The following is a 21,027-nucleotide window of genomic DNA, read 5'->3' on the forward strand; positions in this document are numbered from 1 at the left end:
TTTATTGTTTCTTTCATAAAGTATATTGTTTTTATCTATGAATAACTTATGGGCTTTTTCCAAATTGATCTTAATTATTTTTAATATTGTTATGATTTTATGGTTATTTTATTTGTGTTGATTGGACATTGATGTGATGGTTCTAGGATTATTTTGATAAATAAATATCATAAAAAATAAAAAATTAAGGTTAATTTAAGAAAGAAAAAAAAACTCATAAATTATTTGAATTATTATAAAATTTAAATAAATAAGTGGTCATATGTTGGAAGTCCTATTTCACACACGTATCTTTTCTCACATCTTTTGTAAAGTCACTAGTGTGCACCCAACCTTCTTTTATTGTACCAAGTCTTCTATTTGATTTTTTTTTATTTTTATTTGTATTTTTGTTACACCGCATTCACTACATGTAATTATTTTTTTTTTTTTATGAAAAAAACAAGCATTCCTAGTTAAGAGATAAGTAAGAATAAAAAGGTACAATAGTTACAGTAATTTGTTGATCTCATAAAAAAAAAAATCCACTTATCGTACAACTTTAAAAACAAGATAAAGTACTCTTCACACTGATGCGAGAATTCTTTACATTATGAGAATGAATTAAACTCAATATCTTACTCTTGTAAAGCATAGTGATAACCTCTGAGCTAGGCTATGCTCCCTGGTTCTCACTAGTCAATGTATGTAATTGTTTATCTTCTTGTTTCTATACCTTTTGGTAATTTATCTATATTTTAAAAAAATAAACAAAATGAATAAACAAAATGCAGGGAAAAATTGGGAAGAATGAATTCAAAAGGTTATAAAAGAGAGTTTGGACCACACGCATGCTTGAAAAGCTGTATATTATGAGCGTGTCTAGTACTTGAAGCAGTAGTAGTTGTGAGAGTGAATACTTAAACATTAAGGCAGTATAATTGTTGGTCCAAGACCAACAATCACATCCATATACATTCACGCTGACTACCAAATCAATTCATATATAATATGGTATTTTCACTCTTCAAATCTTTTACAACTTTTTTATATTATTGATAAAAAACATATTTTGATATTATATTTTTATTTTAATTGATAAAATAGAAAATACAAACTGATTATTATATATATATATATTCACTAAAACTTTGATTAATAATTATTTGATAAATTAATAAACTTGATTAAATTTTTTTAGTCCCGTTTCGGCCCAAATTACTAAATTAATAATTTCTCTAAATGTATAGATATAATTTTTTTAAGAATTCGGACTCACAAAAATATAAATTAATAATTCATCGAATACTCCAAAAAAATATCATATAAAATTAATTTTTTTTAACTACTTTTATTTTAAAATTTTACTTTTTTTTAAAATATGCATTTAAAGTCATTTTTTTTACAAGAACTAAATTCAATCTCATCTTCAAGTTTTTTCAAAGTACAACTATATTTATCATTTTTTTTATGTTAAAGTAATCTTTTATGGTTTTTATTTTTAGAAAAACTTCATTTGGGAAAATATTTGGCGAATACAACTATTATCTGAATCTTTATCGTCTTTAACTGACACATTCATTACCCCTTAAATAATTATTTCAACTCAAAGTGTATTCTTTATATGCATTGATATATTGCTTGTAATTTTGGTCTCTATGTTTTCTTTTGTCTTTGTTTTTCAAATTATATAAAGTAAAAAAATTATTTTTTTAAAAAAAAATTATTTATCATGAAATTAATTATATCTATAAATATTTTTTTTTTCCAAAAACATCATCTATAAAGGTTTTACTTTATTGGTGTTTCGTGAAAAAAATATGTATATATATACATACACACAATTATTATTATTATTATTATTATTATTATTATTATTATTATTTGGTGGAAGGTGGTGTACATGCAAGGACCATGTGACAAATGGTAATTAGAGTGGGTTGTGAGACAGAGCGCAATATGAATAGCTGAACTAGAATCTACACAATGCTTGTTTTGAATCTTATCAATTAGTGGTACTAGACCTCTAGACTAGCAGTGGACCGTAGGCACCCTTTTTTTTCAAACACCCTTTTATTTTATTTAATTAATTAACTAATGTATTCAACCCAATGTTTTAATAACCGGACCGGTTGTCGAACCGGTTAAGTAACCGGTTCCGGTCCAACCGGTTGAACCGGTTGAACCGGCCGGTTCAACCGGATTTAATTTTTCCAAATAAATAAATATTTAAAAATTTAAAAAACATTAAAAATAAGTAAAAAATAATTTCAAAAATAAAGAAAAAATAATAAAAAAAATACAAAATTACATATTGCAAATTTAAATTACCTTTATAAGGTCATAAAGTTTTAACTTTACATAAAATTAAAATTTTCAAAATACAAATATACAAAAATACAACTATACAACAAATATTGAAAAATAAAGAATTAAATAAAATATAAGTCTACAAGTATACAACAACAATAATGATTAAAAAAATTAAAACCAAACCGTTCAAATATTTGGTTTAACACTTTAACTTTAATGAGTTTAATTATTGATTAGTGTAAAATTATAAGTTAATCATAATAAATTAATAATAATAAATTATAATATATTGATATTTTTTATGCATTTTGTTTTTTATTTTTTTGACTTTTTTGTCTTTTTAAAATTTGGACGGAGTTAATTAGTTTATTAACTTGATATAAGTTTTTAATTATAAAATAAATTAATTAAATAAATTAATTAAATCAATAAATTAACCGGTCCGGTCCAACCGGTTCACCGGTTGAACCGGTTGAACCGGCCGGTCCGGTTCTTTTGTAGTATATATTACTAACCGGACCGGTTTACCGACCGGTTCCCGGTTGAACCGGTTGAACCGGCCGGTCCGGTCCGGTTTTTAAATCATTGATTCAACCCTCACCATTAAATTTATGTTTTTTATTATTGTTATTATTAATGATATCCTCTCAACTTAATTAATTTCTCCGAACCAATGAATACCAAATTAGTGGCTTCAACCTAATTTTGACAAAAAGAAGTTAGGTTTGAAATGTAATAAATAGATTTTATGAACATTAAAACAAAGTTAGTTAATGTTAGTTTCAAATTTATAGACTTTCAAAGCCACTAGTATATGTCCACCAAGGTTGGTTGATGTGAGCTGTTATTGTCTAGGGTTTAGGGCTTGAACTTTTGTTTATAATCTTCAAATATTTTATTCATTTGTCTCTAGACTATTTTTTCTATTATTTTATCTTAGTTATCTTGTTATAGTTCTCTTAATCCAGTAAAAAAAAAGTCACTGGTATGTGTAGGGCATAAGCTAACTTATTAGTTTAACAAATGAAAATGAATAAATTTGATGGATTAATAAATCACAAATTAGTAGCTTCAACCTAATTTTGATAAAAAAAAAGTTTGGTTTGAAAAATGAATTAAATAGATTTTTTGCACATTATATAATGTTAGTTTCAAATTTATAGTTCAAAGCCACCTGTATGTGTATAGATTGGTTGATGCGAGTTGTTATAGGTTGTGCCTTTTGTTTATAATCTCCAAACATTTTGTTCATTAGTCTCTAGTCTGTTTTTCTATCATTTTGTTTTAGTTATCTTGTTATAGTTTTCTTAATCTAGAAAAAAAAAAAAAAGTCACTGGTATAGGTAGCACATTAGCTAACTTATTAGTTTAACAAATGAAATTGAATAAAATTGCTATATTAATAAATCACAAATTAGTACCTTCTACTTAATTTTAACAAAAAGAAGTTTGGTTTGAAGAATGAAATAGATAGATTATATAAACATTAAAACAAGGTTAGTTAATGTTAGTTTCAAATTTATAGACTTTCAAAACCACTAATATAGTAGTATGTGTCTAGGTTTATTGATACGAGCTGTTATTGGCTCCAGCTTTTGTTTGTAATCTCCATATATTTTATTCATTGGTCTCTAATTTTTTTTTTTTTTCCGGTCGTTTTGCATTAGCTATTTTGTTATAGTTCTTTTAATTAAAAAAAAAACCACCCATATGTGTAGCACATTAGCTAAGTTATTAGTACCTTGTTAGTTTAACCAATGAAAACAAATAAATTTATTATCAAGTTCATGAAATAAAATTTACATTTTTTTTTATTATAGAGATAAAAAAACCTGTAAAATCATTCACTTTATATTTTTTTTAAGTGAAAAGAATCATGGCATTGTTTTCAAGGTCCAATATCCCCAATAAACCCTTGACTTTTTCGAGCACCCAATCAGTCCTTGGGTTTCAAAATTATCTTCATTTAATCTATTTTTAATCAATTAAATTAATGTAAAATTTCTGTTTTACTATTATACTAACTCCACCGTCTCTTTTCTAGCAAACTTGTAAAGAGGTTAAGGCTATGCTAAGACGAAGATCCTCTTGCATGAGTGAAACTTTTAGTCAAAGATGATTAAAAAAAAACAAGGATTTTTAGAGTAATAAAAAGTTTATAGGGACTTGGTGGTCCAACGCAAAATTGTCAGGGACCTCCTAGTCATTTTCCCTTTTTATACTTAAATTATTTTTTATATTAATTTAATTTTGTTTACTGTTTTCACATTAATATTGCAATTAGTTTTTATGTTACATATTTGACTCAATTGGTAAAATTAAAAATTAAAATATTAATGACACAATAAATTGAAATTGAAATAAAAATAGATCATTCTTGTATTATTTGGATCCTAGATATAAAAAAACACAAAATAAAATAAAATAAATAAAAAAAATTATATATCCAATTAAAAAATGAAAATAAAAAGGAATAGCTTTAAGCCGAGAATGGCGGACTATATATATATATATTATAAACACAAAAAAAAAATTTATATTTTCAGTTTAAAAATAAAAATAAAAATGAATAGCTTTCGGCCGAGAATGATGGAGATGATGGCTCCTCCTACCATTCTAATTTGTCAACTTCCTTCACTTCTTTTCCTTGGATCTCATCATGCTCTCATGCACTATTATTATTATTATTATTATTATTTTATTTTATTTTTATTTTTTTCTAAATATGCACAAGCCGCATACGCGTCGAGGACAGTAGACACAAGAAATTCAAATACAACTTCTACAATTTTTGTAATTTCATTTTATGTAATTTGAGGTTTAAATTTATCTTGTTAGTGTAATTTGAACAATTTACATAAGTGGTGTTATACTAATAGATTAAACGGTTATGAATTTTTTTTTCCTTATTTATTAAATTTTTAATTAAAATTATATTTGCATTTTCTAATTTATATTTATATATATATATATAATTTTTAATGCATGCTAGTCAATTTACGTTAACAGATTATGAAGAGATAATTGTTAATGATGTTGTCACTAATAAAGTGCACTACTTTCTCCCCACATTGAACTTCAATTTGATCCTCTAACTTTAAAAAATTATATTTAATTCATATCGATTCCCATGTCATCCCTCGAGTTTTATTATATCTTAATTAATTAATTAATTAATTAATATTATTATAGTTACAGATGGTACATCCCTTCATGATTCACATAAAACAATAAAATTAATTAATGGTACTTATCATTAGTTGGAGAATCAATTACAGCATCAACAATGCATTTTTTATAAAATTCGAAAATTAACAAAATTATTGTTTTTTAAATTCGATTTTTTTTTTACTGTTTTTTGTTCATTGATTTTCACTTGCATGAAGGGTTAAATTGAAGAAAATATTTAAGTTATATTTACATTTTATAAGATGAAGCTAAACTGAAATATTTATTAATATAAGAGGACATGTTATCTAGGGATATTCTGTTGGATTTGTATCCGTCAATTTATACACAATAACAAACTATGTTAAACAATGATGAATCTTAACACTTATCAGTCTCATGGAAGCTAAAAAAATTTAACAATAAATAATAAAATATGAGAGGGTCAATTTAAATATATAAATGTTATGTATATATATTTAATAGGAAATTTTTTAACTTTTTCTGTGGGAGAGTGCCAAACAGTAATGATATACAGTTAATAATAGTAATTCTATATAGTTCTCTGTACAAGTAATAGACATTAAATGATAATTTAGTGATTATCATCAAACATCTACAATGTCTCTAATTACGTCCTATATATGAAAATTTTCATAATATAACATTCAGACAATGTGCACAAATATATTTTATAATTTACATATATATTATTAATTCAAAAGTTCATAATTATCTTTGACCCTCCTACAAAAATCATATCATATTTGTACCATATATATATATATGATTTTGCATGTAAATAATTATGCATTTGGTGGGGGTAAAAATGTAAAATTCTTTCAACCTTTTTATGTTTTTCTTTGGTCCAGCCCGGAAAAGCTACTGGCGGTTAAATAATTCAAAATTTAAAAAAATATAAAGGACATAAATGTAAATGACTTGTTAGTTATTCTGCCACAACTTTTTTCCCTTTTTTAACTACTTTTTTTATTGAAATCATAATTCCAACTTTTTTGTTTGCCTTTTCATTTCAGGCACTATTAAATCATCTTCATTGCTCATGGCGGCTAATTTATTCAAACTTTCAAATATAAATAAATAAATAAATGTTTTTCTTTATTCATGCTCAAACATTTTTTTTATATATAAAAGAAATAATAATAACTTTTCTCTTTTTAGATTATAAATTTACTAGACCCAACTTTATTTTTTGCAACTTTATTTTTTTTTAAATGAAAGTTGGAATCAATTGTTTCTAGTTGCCATTGGCGGATAACTTATTCAAGATTTGGGAATTACAAGGGGTTTATTTGCATATATTTTCAATTTTGGTTTTACATATATACCCTTAGAGGCCGTTTGGTTCACGGTAATGTAGAAAGATTACCACGTGTTACGTGGTAATCTAAAAATATCACCACGTTTGGCATTGCACAAGTGGTAATCTGAATGATAATATCACATTACCAACTTATAAATATTACCAAGAAAGTGGTAATCTCATTACCACCAAATTTGGTGTCTATCTTGGATTAACTTTGTATATTTTAACAAATAGATTATCATGACAACCAAACACGGTAATGAATTATTCCCGGTAATAAGAGTTCCCAACCAAACATGGTTATATTAAATTACCACAATATTCCCAACCATATAACATTCCCACTCATATTACTATAGTATTCTCGTTACGTGGTAATATGTCATTACCACGAACCAAACGACCCCTTAGAATTTAGAAACCTTGGCTTGTAATGTTTATTAGAAGGGTAAATAGGTTTGCTCATACACCTCATAAAAATCAAAATTACATATATACCCTTACAATAAAAAAAGGTATTTTCAAAAAATAAAAAATAAAATTTTTACCCAACAGGGTCCTCATATTTATAACTTCTAGTTATACCATACTTTGACTTGATTTATTGTTGGTTAATATATACTTTAAAACTAAAATTATACCTTCTCAATTGATGAAAGATATTTGTCAACATTAATTAACTAATTAATATTAATTATAATTAGTTCTTTATAGAACTTGTATGGGAATTACAAAACATCCAGCTTTTAATAAATAAAAAAGGAAAAAGCAAAACTACTAATTTTATAAAATAAACACTTGAGGAAAAACATATGCATGTTATCAAAATATGTCATTGTTTGTAATAAAATATATATAAGCATCATTTATGACATTTGTAAACATCCGCAAATTTGAAAACATGTGTGAGTAAATTGAAAAATCACCCGAAGGGGATTCAGGGGTGGAGATTAGGGGCCAGTTGGATACTGATCCAACGGCACATGGGACGTCCGTAAATTTTCAATCTACAGATATCTTCAGAAAACTATATATATATATATATATACTTTGAAAATAATAAACAACACTTAAATATAACAAAATGAATCAATTTCATAAACAATATCATTGAGATTTCCAATTAATAGAAAGAAATAGCACAAATTCAAATCATTGAATGCAAGTTTAGATCCTGTCAGAAAAAGAAAAAGGGATGGAAACCCTAGTTTTACTTTTGATATTCTGATCAGTGCCTGACTAGTATGTACAGAAAGTTCAGAAATCAGAAATTCAAGCCCACATTTCAAACTTCCAATTATAACCTAGGCTTTGATTCAACAGCATACAATTAATCAAGAAACAAGTATCAAAACAGCTTCTTGATTGAAAAATAGAGCATTCAATTCAGTTTTCATTGTAGGATGAAATTTGATGAAAAGACGAAAAGACGAAAAATGAAGAAGAAGGAGAATTTGGTATTCTTGAGTTTGGCAGCAGAAAGAAAATAGCACAAATTCAGTAAAACTTAAAAGAGATGCAAATTCAACTCATTCAGTACAAGCTTAGATCCTGTCAGAAAAGAAAAATGGGAAAAAAGAACCCTAATTTTACTTTGATGTTCTCATCAGTCATCAGTGCATGAATAGTTTGTACAGAGCTCAGAAATCAAAAATTGATGCCCATATTTCAAACTTCCAATTATACCTAGTCATTGATAGACAGCAAACAAGCAATCCAGAAATAAATGTTGAAACAGCTTCTTGATTGAAAATAAGAGCATTCAATTTAGTTTTCATTGCAGGATGGAATTGGATGAAAAGACAAAAGGATAACAAAAAAGAGAATTTGGTATTCTTGTGTTTGGTTCTATCTAGAAAATAAAGCATATGTCTAATGAAAAAAAAAAAATGGTGTTTATGTTGTCTATATTTCCTGAATTCACCAATGTCAATCCTTTGTACTAACTGTAACTAAATGCACAAAAGCACATTCAATATGGAAAAATATATAGTAAATAAATAGATCAATGAACACACAAACAAAATATCAAATGTCGAATGCATATAATAACTAAAAACTACTTGAGCAGAGCACATCAAACTTGATTATCTACTAGAAAGACAATGTCCTGGTAGTAGTGGTGGTATAGACACCATTTATCAGTAATAAATAAAAATCTGATTATGATTAATAAGTTCCTGATCCTGATTATGTGTATTGGCAAGTAGAGAGAACAAGAATATTTTTTAGCTCATATGGAATTGATCGCTTGATCTACCGACAATATGCAAGTATGAATGTACAAAAAATGTTAGATTTTCTCGTAACTAAACATACTTTGTACAACATCACTATATACAGCTACAAAATAAAACAAAGAGAAGCTAACAGCTTATATGACTATTGTAACAGATTGATCTCTAGACATTGATTCAAATGAGCACAAATGATATATTTGGAAGCACAATAATGCAAACAGCACAAAGTTCAAATTTACAAACATGGAAACTCTTACTCTTCGTATCATCTAGTCCAATGAAGACCTGTGAGGAGAGACATGACATCAAAGTAAGTGTTTCTAATTCTTGAGCCGGTGCCATAATGTAGTTAGAAGATTTAAAAGGATCTTGTATCATAATAAAAAGTGACTCATTAGATAAAAGAAAAAAATTGATGAATGTGAATGTCTATAGCAAATAAACCAGATTACTGATACAAGTATGAGATGGCAGCACAACAAGATACATCACAAGTTGCCCCGAATCTCTATCATCTTTGAGGCTGCACACAAGCCACTAAGGATTGCACCTTCAACATTAGGGCTCACACAAAAATCTCCACAAATGGCTAACCTCTTACTCTTGGCCCATAGGCATTTCTCCTCCCCACCAATGAAAGTCATTGGGAAAGCACTGCCCCTGTGGGGAAAAAACATTGGCAAGACACTTGTCAGAGGTTCATGGAACACTACCAAAACAGAATAGCATTTTGCACATCATGGGTGTAACTATGTAAAGAATAATTCATTTAAATAAGTATAAATAACTTATTGTCAACTAAAACTGTGTGACTTATGCAATTAGTGGAAATTATATAATTTTATTGGATTTCACGATGAATACCATCTATGAGCTTTCATAAATAGAGGGCGAGGAATGTATGGTCCAATCGTCTGAAATTCTTGGAATAACTCTTCTGCAACCTTGGCTAATATATCATTTAAAGGTTTCCGAAGCCCCATCATGGATATTATTCTAGCCGCATATTCATCTGTAGAATGCAACACCCAACATTCGCTGCATAGAAAAGACACAAGCAAAAAGCAAAGCATAGAAGCAAAAGGGCAGATTAACCAGATTTGCATATAAGGATAAAAAGAATATGACCACCAATATGAAGAAAAAGTAAATAGTATCAGTAAGTTACACATTGTCAGGCACACAGGAACGACCAGGCTTACTAGTGTCACAAAATGCCCAGCTTAAAACCTGGGAGTTCTTGAATGAGATGCCTTTCACAGGGACCTAAAATGTTATCAATAATAAAATAGAAGTTAGATGAACCCAAGAACAGTAAAAAATGCCATATTTTACAGGAGGATTACAAAGCCCGTTCATTTTTTATCTTCAAGTGGTCAACTGTTTCTGAGAAGCAATAGTGAACAATACAATGACCAAAGTTTAAAAATAAAATTATTAATGCAGTTTCATAATTAAAAAAGTACAGCCTTCTCCAGAGCAAATAAATAACATGCAGAATTAATGATTTCAATGAACATCAAAAAGGTGAGAACACTTGCTTCTTTATGCAACAGATGACAATGTAGATTTGAAGCCCTCTTCCAGCACATATGGGCAGGCATAATAAATCTGCCAACACTCTAAAAATGGTAGTGCCTAGCTGTATGGGCGAATGACTGTATTCAACTGAGTTAGTTAGATAACCATCTCTGAACTGTGACATATATGCATAGTTTTGTGCAATTTGCGGCAACTAGCAGATTAAAATTTCAAGCACAAGCAAGGATACACAATAAAGCATAGATGGCATGATATGCTAGTAACTTCTTAACTTCAAATATAATAAAACTATCCAAAAAAGAGAACGCAAATCGCATAGTACATCACATAATAGCCCTCCCATATTCGTGTTTTAAAGTTTGATGAAAAGCAACCAAATGGTAAACACAAGATGCTTAAAGCTTTGCAACCAAGGATAATTTCTTCATTAGGGTTGCTAGAGAGCTCCATGATGATGGTCAACCACATCTACACGTGTTGATTCAATTGGAGGGCAAGGTTCAGATAACAAATAAAAGATTATTTGATCTCCAACATCTTCCTTCCTCTAGAAGCTTTCATCCTAATATTCAGACTGCAAGGTCTTCTTCCGACGTCAAAGCGTATGTTGAGAAGGAAGGTGACTATATTGACTGGGGTGAATTCCAAATAGATGGGAGATCTTCAAGAAGTGGTCTCCTGAACTTAGCTGATATTTATGCTGAAGCCCTTAATTCTAGTTCCTTTGGAGATTCATTACAAATAATTAGGGAGAAGGATCCTAAGTTGTTATTTCTTCAGTATCATAACCTGAAGGCTAATGCTGATCGTATATTCGCACGGCCCGTCTCTGTTTTCGAATCTAAATGGGATTGTTCTTCTTTCGTAGTTGATACAGGTATTACGTAATGGTTAGAAGATAATTTTATTGTTAATGTCGTTGCGCAGCCGGAGGGAAATAATAAATATGTTCTTAGGACTGATATTGATTGACCTAAGAGTTTGATATTAGAAGGCCCGAGCAGAACAGGTAAAACGGCATGGGCTCAGTCTTTGGGTCCACATAACTATATTTGTGGACACATGGACTTAAATGCAAACACCTTCTGGAATGATGTCATGTAAAATGTGATTGATGATGTCGCTCCTCAGTATCTCAAGTTAAAGCACTGGAAGGAGTTAATTGGTGCGCAGCAAGACTGGCAGTCAAACTGTAAATACGGGAAACCTGTTCAGATCCCAAGAGATGTTCTTGCTACTATTTTATGCAATCCTGGACCTAATTCCAGCTATTCGGAGTTTCTTCATAAATCTGAAAATGTTTCTCTAAGGAACTGGACTCATCAGAATGCGGTGTTCGAGTTCATTTACTTCGGTGACAGTGTGATTTGCATATTGTTATTATCACGTAGACATCTCTGTCGACTAAGTGCAACATGGATTCCCGTACCAGACTCCTCATTACTGCACAACAGGCTGAGAGGGGCGTATATGTTTGGCAGTTAGTTAATCCACTGTATTTCAAGTTGATTGAATATTACCAACGGCCCTTTGGTAAACCGTATGACATCGTCGTGGTTCAGATACGATTCAACTATAATTTGAGGAGGGCAATTCAGATTCACAAATGCTAGTTCACTTTCAGATTTTTTACTACCCTACATCCGAGTGGATGTGGTTTCCTCCATGTATTTAAAAATCGTGTATTGTCATTTTTGAGTAATCTTGGTGTTATTTCCATTAACAATGTAATTCGTGTTGTGTCTTATTTTGTTAGCAGAATAGACCAACATGTACTTAACGTAGAATAGGATTTTAATGTACAATACAATATTCATTAATATATTTATTTTACCTCACATATTTTTAATTTTTTCTTATGTATTGCCATTGGATATGAATCTTTTTGTCTTGTTTATACATGCATCGTTTTTTTATACTTATACATACATGTCTTACTTCTATGTACCTTTCATTGTGTTCTTCTCGTTGTCAGGCAATGTGACCTAAATGGGTATTTGTTTACTTGTACTCAGAAAGCTATCTTTTCTATATGTATTTCGGGAGCTTTCACTTATTATGTTTGTTTTTACATTTCTATTTATTCAAATTCAAATCCCGGAAGATGGGTAATGATGCATCGGCTAGGCCAGGCATAATGGGTATTCCAACCTACATACATAGGTATTGACTTCATCAACAGAGTATCACATGTCTGCCTATTATTTTATTTACCAGGTACTACATCTTTTTCTTTATAGTATACTTTATAGCCTTTGTAGGTTGTGTTTGTTTTTTAAGTTAAGGCGCCATTACTGGTCACCGATCCGGGAGAACAGAACAGAGGGTGTAGATGTTGCCATGTGGACGGTGATGAGAGAGTGGAAAATTCGGGTCACGTGGATCCAGGTAGGAGGCAGTAGTACATGTGCGGGGACAGGAGGGACCCACGGCGCACCACTCCACCTCGGGGATCTCCACTGATGACGGGAACTTTATTTTGAATACCGGCATCTGATTGGGCCCAACAGGGATCCACGTGACCTGAAGTAGGACCCCTCTCGGATCATCGTTCATTGTCCCTTATTCCGACGAAAGGTAGTGTTATGTACGTTGAGGCCATCATACCTAATTTTATGATGTTTGACCCACATTTTGTTTCTTCGCTGACAAATTTTGTTTTTCTCTTTGACTTTTGCACCTTTCGGAACGTGTTTCATTTACTTTAGCCGTAATCCGATGGTTGATAGGTGCTTGCCTGTTTATATGGATACTTGCGTCGGTTGTAGTTAGTTCCATACTTATTGTCGTAGTAATTGTGCCGATTCCTATAACATATGTTAGTGCTTGTATACGCCATTATATACCTACATCTCTGACCAGGTTCCACAATTTATAATTCTGATTTTTATGCTGTTCTTTGTTATCTCTTGGAAGCTTTCAGTTGTTTTTGTTTTTTTGTGTTGAGGCGCCATTACTAGTCACCGATCCGGGAGAAGGGGACATTCGGTGGGGATGTTGCCACGTGGACGGTGATCCGAGAAGGGTCCTACTTCAGGTCACGTGGATCCTGTTGGGAGACAGGAGGTGGACAGAAGGACAGGTGAGGGGACAGAAAGGACTCACGAACACCACTCCACCTCGAGGATCTCCACTGATGGCGAAAACTTTATTTTGAATACTGGCATCTGATTTGGCCATGTGGCGGTGGGCCTAGGGGCGGCCATCCGGTAATATTAACTTGGATGGCCGCCCCTGGTGAGAGGTAAGGACTATATATTGTCACCAATTTACTTTAAGAAGGAAGGAATCTTAAAAGAGCTCCTTCGGTGACACTTCTTCTTCTTATTCTGGAAGCTACTCAGGGTTTTTATTTTGGGGTGTTTCTGTTTATCTTCATCTCTGCTTCTTCTTCAGGTGTCCTCATGGATAATCAATTACAGTCGATTACAGGCCAATATCACAGCTCCTGACGGTCGGGATACAGGTTAACAACGGATCTTACTCCAATTAATCTTGTATTCCCTAGCTCTCCAAGATTGTTTGGGCTAAGGTTCAACGGCACAGTCTAAGAGTTGATCACTACAGTATAGAGTATAATCCCCAAGTCCCCTTTAACGTCATAGGTTCAGTCTTCGTGGAAATTCATGATGATCGGGTGGAAGTAAAACATACTTTGCAAGCGGAGTATTGCTTCCCTATAGCTTGTCTGATTGATCTTAATTATTTTTCAAACTCATATTTATCAGTCCATGATCCTATACCGTGGAAAGCTTTCTACTATGTGATTAATTCCAAAGTTAGGGAGGGATCACATTTCACAAAATTCAAGTAATTATTAAAACTCGCGGCTGCACGGAAGTCCAATACTATCATATATCAGGGTCCGTCCATCAAAATTCATTCTCCATGCTTCAGTATGAATGATGTTGATTTTAAACATGTTGCAAAGGCCCCTGTTTCAAGAGCTGTTTGCCGGAGTTCATCAAATCTTCAATCTTATGATCGTTTCTTGCTATTACCCGGTGAGTCTTACCGTGACAAAGCTTCTACTCTACTTCTGGAGGAAAACCTGTCAAATAACGGGCCGGTGGAAACACAAGACATTGCTATTGGGCCGTCAATTTCTGAAGTGGGCTGCTCCAGTTGTTCCACTGTGCATGCTAGTATTTCCATAGATCCAGACCAACTTGAATTTATTATTGGTAAATCCATTTCTAAGGCAATGTCATTATTACGTGGTGGGCTTACATTACCACTTCAATCAAAGCTATTATGATGTATTTTTATATGTATGTCTATCTATGTATGTATAGCTATGTATTGATGTATAACTATGTGTTGCGCTGCTCGGCCAAAGTTAAAGAATATAAGTTTAAATAATTGTAGTGTTACGGGTATTGTTTAGTATTCAATTTCGTCTAATGGTTGGATTCTGTATTGTCATATATATAATTATTGCGATTAACATTATATTAATTTCTTTCAGAATTACATGAAGCCAAGACGGAAGTTTAATCCTACTTGGATACAGCTTTTTATTGTGTTGTCCCATGTAATATGCAATAATATTGCCTTTTTTTATAGTATTTGAATATTTGCCAGAGTGTTCACCGTCTTCATCTCGGAATGAACTCCAAACCAGATACTGAGTTGACATTTTCACATATTTCCTCAAATCTTGTATATACATCACTCCTACCTCGTTAATAATGATTTTCTTCTTCATCAGCATAGCGTACCTAGATCGTAGTTCGGTCTTAATTATTGCGTCTGATTTGTACGTGGAGTATCCTTGAAATACCTATGTAAATTCGGGGAGATTCTCTTATTCTATATGTGGCCTCCTATCCTGTACAACGAAGACTCCTATTAATCCTTGCATAATCATCATTGGTTTAACGTCTTCGCTCATCATTTCAAATTATGGCAGATTTAACTCTTTCAATGAGCCTGTTAAATATAGAGACTTTAACAGTATATAGCTTTTATCTCGTTCATTGTCTCCTGTTCCGGCGGAGGGTAGTGTTATGTACGTTGAGGCCATCATACCTGATTTTATGATGTTTGACCCATGAACAATACAATGCCCAAAGTTTAAAAATAAAATTATTAATGCAGTCTCATAATTAAAAAAGTACAGCCTTCTCAAGAGCAAAGAAATAACATGCAGAATTAATGATTTCAATGAACATCAAAAAGATGAGAATACTTGCTTCTTTATGCAACAGAAGACAATGTAGATTTGAAGCCCTCTTCCAGCACATATGGGCAGGCATAATAAATCTGCCAACACTCTACAAACGGTAGTGCCTAGCTGTATGGGCGAATGACTGTATTCAACTGAGTTAGATAACCATCTCTGAACTGTGACATATATGCATAGTTTTGTGCAATTTGCAGCAACTAGCAGATTAAAATTTCAAGCACAAGCAAGGATACACAATAAAGCATAGATGGCATGATATGCTAGTAACTTCTTAACTTCAAATATAATAAAACTGTCCAAAAAAGAGAGCGCAAATCCATCCAAGATGTTCAGGAGAGAGCATAGTACATCACATAATAGCTCACCCATATTCGTGTTTTAAAGTTTGATGAAAAGCAACCAAATGGTAAACACAACATGCTTAAAGCTTTGCAACCAAGGATGATTCCTTACTGATGACAAAGGCTCCTGGAATGCTAACATAGCAGCAAAACATGAGCGGACAGGAATATCTTTTAGCAACATTCCCCCCTCTAGTGATGATGTTACATCTGAAGAATCAATTGGAACATTTCAGGTTAAATTTAGATTTTTGAAAAGTTAATTACATCATTTTATGAATATAGATGGTCAAGAGATTCTAATATGAACATGCAATATGCATTATTACAGGAAAAAAAACAACATAGAAAGAAAGTTTCAAATAATCAACAGAAAATATAAGTAAAAACAATATGCCCTTTGTTGATATACTTTTGCTGAAATGAGGACTGTAAGCACATAAGTGAACATGGTTAAAAGAAAGATGCCAAACTAAGAGAGATACCAGAATCCCAGACTAAGATGCACCATGCAAGTTCTTCCGAATTCCTGCCTTAAGCAGAATTATAATGGAATTTCTAAAATGAACAGATTCAGGAAACCAAGATCTGTTCACAGAACAGATTAATTGTGTCCCTTCGGTCCCAGCTGGATACCCATATAATGCAATGTTGGCCACCTTATATAGATGCTGTAAAGCTTACAAAATATTACCCATGTTAAACCACCCATTTTCATGATATTGTATATAAAGATTATCTACATAAGTGGCTAAGATCTAAGTCATGTGAAAACTTTTGGTCCTGAAATACACTTGAAGCATACTTAAAATTAATTTTTTACAACAGCATAAGTCAAGTTTAAGTTTTAATAATTTCAGTAGAAAAAGGGGATTTAATGTGTCACTGTGATTGCTGCATGAGTGAACAAGCAAGTATCAATGAAGCTTGCATTCTCATGTTTCCACTGTGTTATCAAGCGTAACTATATTCATCACAATGATCCTGCATGGCTTCCATAACTCAAAAAGCTAGAGAGAAGTTATTAAGAAACTTGACAGATCAAGCATCAGTTCAAGTGATTTGACTTAGATTAACATAAACGATTATTGGAAATGGAGGTTCTTTTGGGGCCTTCTTGTATATTAACTCCAACATATCCTAATCATAGATGTTAGAATCAACCGATTCTTGATTCGTATCAGCGATTCAGTTCGATTCACTGGCCCCCCTTGATACGTATCGGGGGTCTGAACCGGTCAAAGCTGAATTCTGATTACCACAATGTTTTTTATTTAGTTTTTATTTGTTTGTCATTGACAAAGTTCTAGAGTAATTTTAAAACTTATGAAATTTTAAGACTTATTATTAGTTATTTCTAAATCATCCGATTCACAATTCAGAAAATGAGCTTTCCGATTCACGATTCAATTCATAATTTGACAACTATGATCCTAATTTCATATATAACCCTGCAAAATTTGTAATTGTTTGCACATCCCTGTAAAACCAAAATTATTACATGTATAATTCTCCAAGGGCATAAAGGAAAACATTAATTTTGAGGTATGCAGGGGTATAGAAAGCAAGGAGTACACTTTTTGGGTCTACTTTATAAGCCAAATCCATGTATACACAAAATCTTCCATAAAAGGTTATGAGTCAGATAGGTATTGCATGAAAAAACATAAATATAAACAACTATCCAAGAACAGGTTTCCAGACAACCAGGAGAACCATCTGACAAATAGAGTAAATTCATAATGATAATCTTAAAGAGAAACGCCCTTTAGAGTATATCCCTAGTTCCAAACGCATAAACAAAAAATAACAATAAAGCAACAAACCTAAAGGTGGAGGGCTTCCTGTTGCTTCTTTGAACCTTGGAGATGCCACATTTTTGTCTGATGCAACTAGACCATCAAAGTAACCCAAGTCTTGCCCATCCAAACCAGTCAATGACCATATACTCCTATTTGGCAGCCAAACCATTTTACCAACAGTGGTTCCAAATTTGGCCTCCACTCCTTGGAGGGAGATCAGCAAGCAACCCATTCAAAATTCAATCTTCAAAATCAATGATCAGAAAAACAAAAGTAAGCTAGCTGAGAAGCTAACCAGGTTCAAGGCATAACGCTCTACATATGGAATTCATGCCTGGGATACCCACAAGGCGCCTACTTGCCCCTTCCTGAAACAAGTAGAATTGATCACTCGTCCAATGAGATTACAAAACTAAACCTACATGAATACATAAATACATTGAAGTGACTAGGCAAGCTGCTAAATTTTCCATTGCATATGAGAAAGGTTAAAACAGGAATTCACAGCATCTTCCAGGTTTACTAACACTAAAATAACATCAAGACACCTTTCAAGGTTCTGATAATTGCATCAATGGACAAGAAAGAGGTCTAAGTGTCATAAATTATATGATATGGGCTCAGGCATAGTCATATCATATTCAGTGAAATCTTTTTTTCATAAATTGAGCCAAATTAAATTCAAGATCAATTGCTGAACTAAATGCTATCCATAAATGTCCAGCTCTAAAAATAAAATTAGAACATCCATTCCAACTCACACTTCACATAAGATTCACAAAAATGCATTTCATCAAGCATCATAACATAAAAAATCATGTAACATAACTCTAATACTCTCACAAACCTTTTCAAAATCCACAAAATTGGCAGTGGCACGATCAAAGGATGCAAATCTCACATTCCACTCAGCCACAATACCCCTAGCCATCCACGAATCAACAAGACCTTTAACCTCATCACGCTCCACAGTGAAGAAGGGCGCCCCATGGTCAAAGAAAAGTTCCTTCCCATCCTCAGTAATCTCCCTAAATTCACCAAGCAGTGAAAAGCATGCAATTCCTCAAACTTTTCAATCAAACAAAAAAAATCTAAACAAGCATAAAAATCAAATCTTTGCGAAGGCAAACCAGCATCAGGATTAGGAAAGACCTTCTCTTAGACATCCGACCGCCGGCTCCTCTGCCGGACTCGAAGAGAGAAACGGAAACACCTCTGGAGGCAAGAATGGACGCGCAAACAGCACCGGAAACTGGGAAATCAAGGAATAGGAGCTAAATCATTCAAGAAAGAGAACAAGGGCGAGATCAAGCAGTCAAGAATGGGAATCGGGAGAGGTAGTAGTATACTCCCGCCGCCGACGACGGCGACGGTGGAAGCGCTTCCGCTCATGGCGGCGGGACGAAGACGATGACCGACGATGAGATGCGCGGGGGAGAGAGAAAAAAGAAAAATTTAGAAATATTAAAAAATATTTCGTCAAATTCACAATTGGTCCTTGTTCTGACAAAAAAGTTATACTTCCATCCCTGAATTAAATGAAATTATTTGTTTATTTTTTGAAAAGAAAATGTTTATTTTTGTGGAAGTGAAATAAGCATGAAATAAGTTCTAATTTATGTTTTTAAATTTTGAGAATGGCTAAAAGTAATGATTTATTCTATTTTATCTCTTTCTGTCACATTATATGAATTTTTTTTTTTTGTGAAAACTAGTTTGGTGAAAGAATTTTATATGAGATGTTTTTAATTAAAATTAATATTTCAAACTGAAATTTTAAATTTTCTAGTTAACAACAAGCATTAATAAATATTGATATTTAATATATATATATATATACAAATAATTAATAGAATCAAGGAAGATTGTTTCTTTAGAAAATTTGGCTAATTTATGAACCAAGCTAGTTTTAACACCAACTTAATAGGTATTTATATCACTGGTATTAAAAATAATTAATTTTTTTTATTTTTTTTTAATAAATGTGGACACACCACATGTCAAGAATGATATATGCAATGAACTAAATTTTTTAATACTTTGCGCAAGCTAGGATTTGAACTGGTGGCTTTTTTAGTGAGATAAATTCCCTATACATGAGATTCAATGCTAATTGGTCAAATAATTGTTTAGTTATTGAAAAATATTTTGAAACATTTAAAAATCCTTTTAAGATGATTCTAAAAAATAAATCATTTTTTCCTACTTACTTAAATATTTATTTATTTCACTATTTTTTAATTGCACCCTATTCTAAGTACAAAAGAATATTTAAATTGCTTTCTAAAATCAAAGAAACACCAAATGGGGTGGTGGCGCAGTTGGCTAGCGCGTAGGTCTCATAGCTTACAATTGAGTTATCCTGAGGTCGAGAGTTCGAGCCTCTCTCACCCCAAATTTAATTGAAGCCATGATGAGGTTTGTGTAAGTGGTGATGGATTAGTTTCTAATCACATGCATCTGATTCCAAGATGGTATATTACACTTCCTGAGCTTCATTATTTTTTTTTCAGTATTTTTTTATACATATTTGCCACGCCGCAGCACAACTGCAGATACTTTATTTCAAAAATTTTAATAACACAAGGTTCTACTTGGTTTTCATTAATCACTAAAAAGCATGATATCTTGCATTGTCTCACTTGTTTCCTGCATGCCTTCATATGGGTTTTTCCAAGCCGCCCCACACACACTCTTTTAAGTCCTCAATCATAATTTGGAAGAAAGTCGAACGTTTGATTTTCTATTGGGAGTTAACAGTATCGCTTGTTTGTTACTCCGACAATTTGTCACGCCGGAAACGATAAGAGACAAGTATGGCACGCCATAGACTGAGAAATCCCGCCACTACCGAAAGCAAAGGAGGTTCCTTCCCATTTTTAGAAATTTCTTAAGTTTTGTAATATAGATTATCATGTAAACTATGAAAAATATATAATGTGTAGGGTCTTCTAAAGTCTTCTTCACAAGGCTAGAATGGGATAGAAAACTCTAGGACTTGGTAGGGACTTAAATATTTTTGTTAAAGGTTGTAGTGTTCTCTAGAGAGTTAATTAGGAGTGTCAGATTGAGTCGATCCCCACTGTCCACTGAGAAGGTGGAGGACTATAAATACCCCTTAAGGGCT

At 32.0% G+C, this 21,027-nt stretch overlaps 1 protein-coding gene and 1 non-coding gene across 2 annotated transcripts; one reads left to right on the plus strand and one right to left on the minus strand.

The window, feature by feature from the left end:
* Positions 1 to 9,272: 9,272 nt before the first annotated feature.
* On the minus strand, positions 9,273 to 19,358 carry LOC120266886 (renalase). The gene is made up of 9 exons (XM_039274535.1): positions 19,250 to 19,358; positions 19,053 to 19,152; positions 18,748 to 18,928; positions 18,196 to 18,268; positions 17,925 to 18,104; positions 16,211 to 16,308; positions 10,196 to 10,293; positions 9,892 to 10,065; positions 9,273 to 9,687 (listed from the first exon to the last, which is right to left on the minus strand). Exons 1-9 carry the CDS (start codon positions 19,290 to 19,292, stop codon positions 9,516 to 9,518), a joined length of 1,119 nt encoding a protein of 372 aa, XP_039130469.1. The 5' UTR covers positions 19,293 to 19,358; the 3' UTR covers positions 9,273 to 9,515.
* Positions 19,359 to 20,206: 848 nt separating this feature from the next.
* On the plus strand, positions 20,207 to 20,295 carry TRNAM-CAU. The gene is given in 2 exon segments: positions 20,207 to 20,244; positions 20,260 to 20,295. It is a non-coding gene; the product is annotated as a tRNA-Met (tRNA).
* The last annotated feature ends 732 nt before the right edge of the window (positions 20,296 to 21,027 follow it).

Source organism: Dioscorea cayenensis, chromosome 8, assembly GCF_009730915.1.
Source record: "Dioscorea cayenensis subsp. rotundata cultivar TDr96_F1 chromosome 8, TDr96_F1_v2_PseudoChromosome.rev07_lg8_w22 25.fasta, whole genome shotgun sequence".
NCBI classification, from domain to species: domain Eukaryota; kingdom Viridiplantae; phylum Streptophyta; class Magnoliopsida; order Dioscoreales; family Dioscoreaceae; genus Dioscorea; species Dioscorea cayenensis.

Excerpts from the sequence above, each read along its gene's own strand:
- LOC120266886 (XM_039274535.1), bottom strand. The coding sequence starts at position 19,292 with ATGAGCGGAAGCGCTTCCACCGTCGCCGTCGTCGGCGGCGGGA. Across the intron at positions 18,105-18,195 it reads AGCGTTATGCCTTGAACCTG|GAGTGGAGGCCAAATTTGGA; the intron begins GTTAGCTTCTCA and ends TCTCCCTCCAAG. Across the intron at positions 10,066-10,195 it reads TCCTGTGTGCCTGACAATGT|CGAATGTTGGGTGTTGCATT; the intron begins GTAACTTACTGA and ends TTTTCTATGCAG.